Source organism: Micropterus dolomieu, linkage group LG13, assembly GCF_021292245.1.
Source record: "Micropterus dolomieu isolate WLL.071019.BEF.003 ecotype Adirondacks linkage group LG13, ASM2129224v1, whole genome shotgun sequence".
NCBI lineage: Eukaryota > Metazoa > Chordata > Actinopteri > Centrarchiformes > Centrarchidae > Micropterus > Micropterus dolomieu.
Window position 1 is genome coordinate 26,080,050 of NC_060162.1, and position 6,274 is coordinate 26,086,323.

General features: G+C 42.0%; 1 protein-coding gene across 1 annotated transcript; it reads right to left on the reverse strand.

Annotated features, from left to right (window-relative positions):
- Positions 1–1,759: 1,759 nt before the first annotated feature.
- Positions 1,760–5,295, reverse strand: map1lc3c (microtubule-associated protein 1 light chain 3 gamma). Its single transcript, XM_046066014.1, has 4 exons — positions 5,135–5,295; positions 4,985–5,040; positions 4,806–4,912; positions 1,760–2,068 (listed from the first exon to the last, which is right to left on the reverse strand). The coding sequence occupies exons 1-4, from the start codon at positions 5,193–5,195 to the stop codon at positions 1,873–1,875; spliced, it is 420 nt and encodes a 139-aa protein (XP_045921970.1). The 5' UTR covers positions 5,196–5,295; the 3' UTR covers positions 1,760–1,872.
- Between the last annotated feature and the right edge of the window lie 979 nt (positions 5,296–6,274).

Sequence of the window (6,274 nt, forward strand, 5' to 3'; positions counted from 1 at the left end):
GGGGAAAGTTGTAACAACACCAATTAGAGATAAGATAGGAGTCATATGACAATGTCAGTATTTACCTACTTCCTCCCCAATCAGGCATGGTGGGTATCAAGTCAGGATACATGTACATTCAGAATATGTAGAGAAAAAAATGATTTTGAGGTCAGAAAGTACAACCATCCACTGTCCATACAACTAGGGAATTTCGTGATTTTAATATTTGCAGTCTGGGCACACAGTGGTGGGGACAAAATCAGCCAGTGTAAATGACACCTATGCCTATGACACATATCCCATAAAAGTAATACCACATTGTGCAAATACTCCGCTACAGTTAAAAGCCCTGCATACAAAACCATACTTATGTAAATGTACTTAAAGTATTACAGTAAAAGTACTCATAGTGCAGTATAATGTTCCTGGAATAATATACTTGCTGCATTAATGTATGTTGCATTTTCCTGCTGCAGATGTTTTAAATCCTGTTGGGTAGTTTAATCTGCAGCAATGCATCATGGTCTATAAGATCAGGTGTTGGGAGTGTCCCTATATTAGACATTAAAAAAAAAAAAAAAAGGCTGCACCTCAAATACTGTAATCTGAGTAGTACTGAGGAAAAGTTCTCTCTGCAGGATAAACTGAAGGACCTCTGATTGGTGGATCTCTGCTGCCATCTAGTGTCCTGACAGGAGAGACTGAAAAAATCAGCTCGTGCTGTTTTCCATCCGGTCCAAACCTCCTGTCACCTCCTCTGTGGACCTTCCAAGTGAAATCTGTTGCAGTAAAGTGATGCTGCTTTCTTGAAATGAACCATGGATGCAAACATGTGACCGCATCACCGCAAATATTCCTTTCCCACAATGCACTGGCGTGGCCCTTCCAGACAGGTGAGAATCCTGTTTGAAGGGCCGTCCCATCCTACAGTAAGCAGGAGGAGGAGACTGAACTCAAATTACCCCCTTACGTCGCAAGGCAAAACCTCTGGTGCCGCTGTCTACACGAACACTGATATTTTCAAAACCGTGACTTTTTCTGAACAGTTTGGCCGTTCGTCCACACAGAAACCCCCTGCCAGGAGGAGGATTTTCAGAAACTGGTTGCAGTGCTGTAGTGTAGACGGTCAAAGCAACATCAGAGTGTGCGCCCTTATCTGCTGTGTTTGATGTCAGATTGTGCGCCACGACTTTAGGCTCTGGCCAACGTGGCTTTCCGGTTAGGGTCATATTGCCGGCTGGTGGTTTGGCGTGCTCTTTACAGCGCTTTATAGCATGTTTTTGCGTTTTCATGTAGACTTTTTTTTTTTTTTTAAATGAAAGAGGAAAAACTCCGGTTATGAAAATCCCCGTGTGGACTAGGCCTTGACTACCGGTACATTCAATCAACATTATCACCTGAAAATCAAAACAATGCTAAAAAATTATTTTTGTTCATGAAAACACAACTGCAGATATATTACAGTGGGTAAATCATGATTTTTGTTTTATTAATTTCATCAGTGCACTGTCACATCTGTCTGCGCAACACGCATGTTGGATGTTGAATTGAATTTCTCTCCACTGTGGCTGCCTGAAGCTACACTTTCCCTGTCCTGCGACTTTCACAAGACAACAAAAAGGGGAACAGAGCTTTCACCAGCTGAAGCCGTCACATTTTGTACCTACTAGTGATTTCTGCAGCAGTGTGTGAACATAGGGCCCAGGTTTGAAACTAGTTAAGGCCATTTGTTGTAAAAAGTCCTGCACATGATCCTCCTAAACCACACACACACACCTCAGCTTGACTCAAGATTTATTGGATCCACATTCTTTTATTAAAATCCATAGTCAACATGAACAAATATATATAAAATATTTTATATTTACAGCAGATGGAGGCCGGGGGCCGTTAACGCTGAATAAAATCTGAAGCAGGAAGCAGTTTGTCCCCGAAGGTCTCTTGTGAGGCGTAGGTCATATAGAGGAAGCCGTCCTCGTCCTGGTGGTCTTTGTAGACTTGAGCCATGGTGAGAGACATGCTGGGCAGCCCGCTGTTGTTGATGAGCAGGTAGAAAGCCTGAGTGGGCAGCAGAGCCATCCTGTTCCTGAGACAGGAGACAAAGGCATTAATGAGGCATCCTGCAGGCTGCACGCCGCCTGTTAGCGCCATCAGCACTGCTGTGGAGACGCTGTTGTCTGCCGTTTAACCACGCTGCTGCTGGGTCCAGAGTCCATTGAATTCTAAGCATTTTAAGGTTCACAACCTACATAGAAATGTTGTTAGTATTCAGAGTAAAACTGCAGTTTGTCTTTAGTGTGCTCACGATGGACACTGTCTCACAAACAAAGGTTTGTAAACAAAATGTGGATGGGCAGAAAACGCCTCCAGGAAAACAGGGTTGATCAGATCAATTAAGAAATGAATTGAGCCAAGTTAATCTTAATTGAGAGCATTCTGTCACGTCAAGTAGTCACCGCTTAGAATACTGTTTGTTTTTGATCATTGTCTCCACACAAAATTCAAATGCCTTTGTAAAAAACAACCAAAAAAAAAAAAAAAAAAAAACCACACACACACACACACACACACACACACACACACACACACACCCTCTAAAACTATAAAATTTAAACAATTCAAAACTAAAATAAAATATCCTCCGTCACCAAGCAGCTCATTGTGACCTGGAGTGCTTCAAGTCTCCACCTCACCTGGGTAAGTATCTTACTGGACCCTGACTGGCCTTAAACTAGTTATGGCATTAATCCTGCAGGTACGTCCAGGTGTTCGTGAGATTTAAAGAAGGCGAGCTCAGAGAAACCCCTTCAGCAGGTGAATGTGAAAACAGGCAATTGAAGTACCAAGTATGGAAAAAGAGCGTATAAAATTACTATATTACATACGAGACTATTAGCATGTACTACTGAATTGGACAGTCATGCCTCATTACTCACATCTGTTCGTAGCTACAGACTCATGACATCACGGAGGCTGTTACTGAACCTCGAGCAGTAACGGATTCCAGAGCAGCCAGCCGACTATTAACTTTCTGCTGCGTAATCATGACCGAGAAAAATCTGGAAGTTCCCAGAAATCAGGAGAGAAGCAACAAAAAGTGAAGAGTCAAACTGAGAAGAGCAGCAAGACTCCGGCTGAGTGTGATTATTTCTATATTCTGAATATCAGGAGTCACCCATCCAGATCATTTTCACATTCATACGTTGAAGCCTGAGAGGAGTCCTTCCTCCTGTCCTCACCGGCTGCACATGAGTCAGTTTCTGAAGCTGAGGGCAGGTGATGGGAAACAAGATGCAGTTCTGTCCCTGACTTCAAGTTGAGCAAATGTTTCAGCAGCCTGTGTTTCACGTCAGACATCCTCTTGATTCGGTTTGTCTAAAGAACTAGATCCCCTCCTCAGTCTGCTCTCACACTGCTGAGGAGTCTTCAGTAGGAAGATGCTGATCTTTCACAGAGACAGACCCACGACCATCCTAGTTTTGGTTTCATTTTTTTGCAGATTTCTGCCTCAATACCACATTTAGAGTAATTAAAATATACAGAGCCCCTGTGGCTCCTGATAAGTTTTATAGAACGACTTAAACAGTTCCCATAAAGCCGCCATGTTCTGTAGATAATCCAGAGCAACATGGACGTTGTTTCTGGATTTTTACTTTAAGAAAATTTTGCCACAGACTCCCTTTACCTCTAAAGACAGGAGTCTCTCAACCTTTACATAGGAAACAAGACTGTCTGCATCAGACAGCAGAGATAACTTTTATATTTTTTACTTGGCATCTTTAGTATCATTTCTCTTTAATGGCCTTGATTAGCAACTGTAACAATTTCGCCTCCAGGATCAATAGAGCATTTCCGATTCTGACATTAATTCGAGGCCTGTCCCTACAGAGTTCATTTAACAACTAAAATACCGAAGTCCATTAAAAAGCTGGAAGCAGTTTAAGTGTGTTGACGGTAATTAAAAAGGTTTCTGCATCAGCAGCAGAGAGGACAACATGACCGGACTAGATAACCAGCAGAAACTGAGGTCATCAGCTGTTCTGCAACCCATCAGGTGATAAGGGAGGGAAGTCTGATAATTTACACAAAGCAGAGTAGATTATATTTAACATGTTGATTTATTGAACAAAAAAAAAAAAAAAAAAAAGTTGAGAAATCTGGACTCGATGGCTCTTTGAGTCGTCTAAAGATTCTAGGACTCAAAGTTCAGGAACTGAAACAGGAACACTGTTTCTGCTGCGTAATCATGACTAACAAGAGGCATCACTGACATTTAGGTGGAAACTGAAGACTCAAAATATACAGCTTTAATTTAATGACTGGGTGATCATATTAACATTTAGTTGGAAATTAGACCAGCGCCTCCACCAGTTAACTCACTGCCCAAACAGACATTAGTCTGTTCACTAACATCTTTATATTAAACAGTACCAAAAACTACATTTGAGATTTTCACTCTTGCTTTAGAGTTAGAAAAGACATTTTGCAAGCCAACAGCAGCCAGTGAGATAATATAGTGATCTGGAGCTGAAAGAGTAATCGATTTGTGATGGGCATAAAAATAAACCTTTGATAGGCAAATAGATTCATTGGTAATGACTAACTTTTCACAGTTCCATCTTATAAAGTTGAAGATTTGTTGTTTGAACTCATTTTTAACTGGAAAAACCCCGCAGCTTTAGGAAACTAACAGTTTGAGACATTTGAGATGAAAGATGGCCACATTAACTGAGAACATGATCGATCCCGAGCTGCCTGCCGCCCTTTGTTCCAGACCTTGTTTTCAGTCACGTCCCAAATGATTCCAGCGTGAAACACTTTACCTGATGATGGTGACGAACTGGGTCATGGTGAGTTCGTGCGGCACCAGGAACTTTGTTTTATCCAGCGGAGGCAGATACTTCTCCCTCCCGTACCGCTCAATGATGACCTGCGAGAACAGGGACAGGTGAGGACAGAGACCTTTCAGAAAAAGGAGCAGTCCCTTCTGCCGCCCACATACCGGGATTTTGTTGGGGAACTTGGACCTGATCCCCGCCACTTCTTGTTTCCTCGTAGCTGCACAGAGAAAAGAAAACAGTCCGTCAGACATGTTGAAGTGTCTACACCAACCTGTCCTCCCGCAGGCCTCTCAGGTGGTTCAGCTATTTACCGAAGCTCTTCCTCAGTTTGAAGGGCTGGTTCTGCCGCTGGCTCCTGTCAAACGGAGGCATGCTGCGACTGAGTGGGGAAGTGTGATGGTGAGGGAGGCAGAGCTGCTCGGACGGTGCGGGGTTAAACTGGGCAGGAGTTAAATAGAGGGGAGAGGCGGCTGTGGCGCATCAGCTGATTAGCACATGGCCTGCAGCCACGGCGGGAATCATCTGCGGGTTTAATCAAGTTAGAGCCGCAGCGAGGGGCCCCTGCTGACTGCACAGAGAGAGAGAGAGAGAGAGAGAGAGAGAGAGAGAGACAAAAGCAGCATGAAGTCAGACCACCACCAGCCTGCAGAACAAGTCTGTGGAACTCTATTGGAGGGATGAACACCATTCCTCTAACAGATCCTCTCTCATTTATACTCTGCAAGGCATTTAAGGTTAACTTCAAGTTAACTCACCTTGAAGATTGCCTTTGTTTCAACTCATAAAGGTCATAAAGTTGCTATAACTACAGCATCTAGTTGTCTTAACGTTGTTTTTTTTTGTTGATGGAACTTTTTAGAGCTTGTTTCAACTTCATACTTTGAGTTAAAACAATCTGGGTTCACGGTGAGGATCGTGAATAAGGTTTGACTGGTGTGAGAGATGGGAAATCAAAAAACGCCAGACAATGGAAAAGCCTGATTATTTGCAACCCATTAATTATGAGTGGAAAAATAGGTTTATCAGGTAAATAAACTAATACATTTTTATTTGACTCATTTTAAAAATTGTATAATGTCTCTTTTATCATATTTCCTTGTGTTGCTTTTATGTTTTATTTAAAGCACTTTGAATCGCCCTGTTGCTGACATGTGCTGTACAAATAAACTTGCCTTAATACAAATGATTATTTTACTTTATCAATGCAAGAAAAACTTCCCTTAGTATTATTTCAGTACATTTCTGCATTATTCTAAATCACAGTTTCAATTAAAACAACTCAACATTTATTCTACTTTCCACTTAAAGTTAAGAGGATTTAAATTCCAAATTAGTTTAAATCAACTTAAGGCTGTTGTCAGGTTCTCCCTCCACTGCGGGCACTAGTCCTTTCATAATAAGTTGAGTATGTCCATGCTTCAACTTTGCCATGGTTTAAAGAAGAAAGTTTC

What these genes read in the sequence shown, in the direction of transcription:
- map1lc3c (XM_046066014.1), bottom strand. Translation starts at nt 5,195, where the DNA reads ATGCCTCCGTTTGACAGGAGCCAGCGGCAGAACCAGCCCTTCAAACTG. An exon ending in AGTTCCCCAACAAAATCCCG is followed by an intron (nt 4,913 to 4,984) that starts GTATGTGGGCGG and finishes CTGTTCTCGCAG; the next exon opens with GTCATCATTGAGCGGTACGG. An exon ending in CAGTTCGTCACCATCATCAG is followed by an intron (nt 2,069 to 4,805) that starts GTAAAGTGTTTC and finishes CTCCTGTCTCAG; the next exon opens with GAACAGGATGGCTCTGCTGC.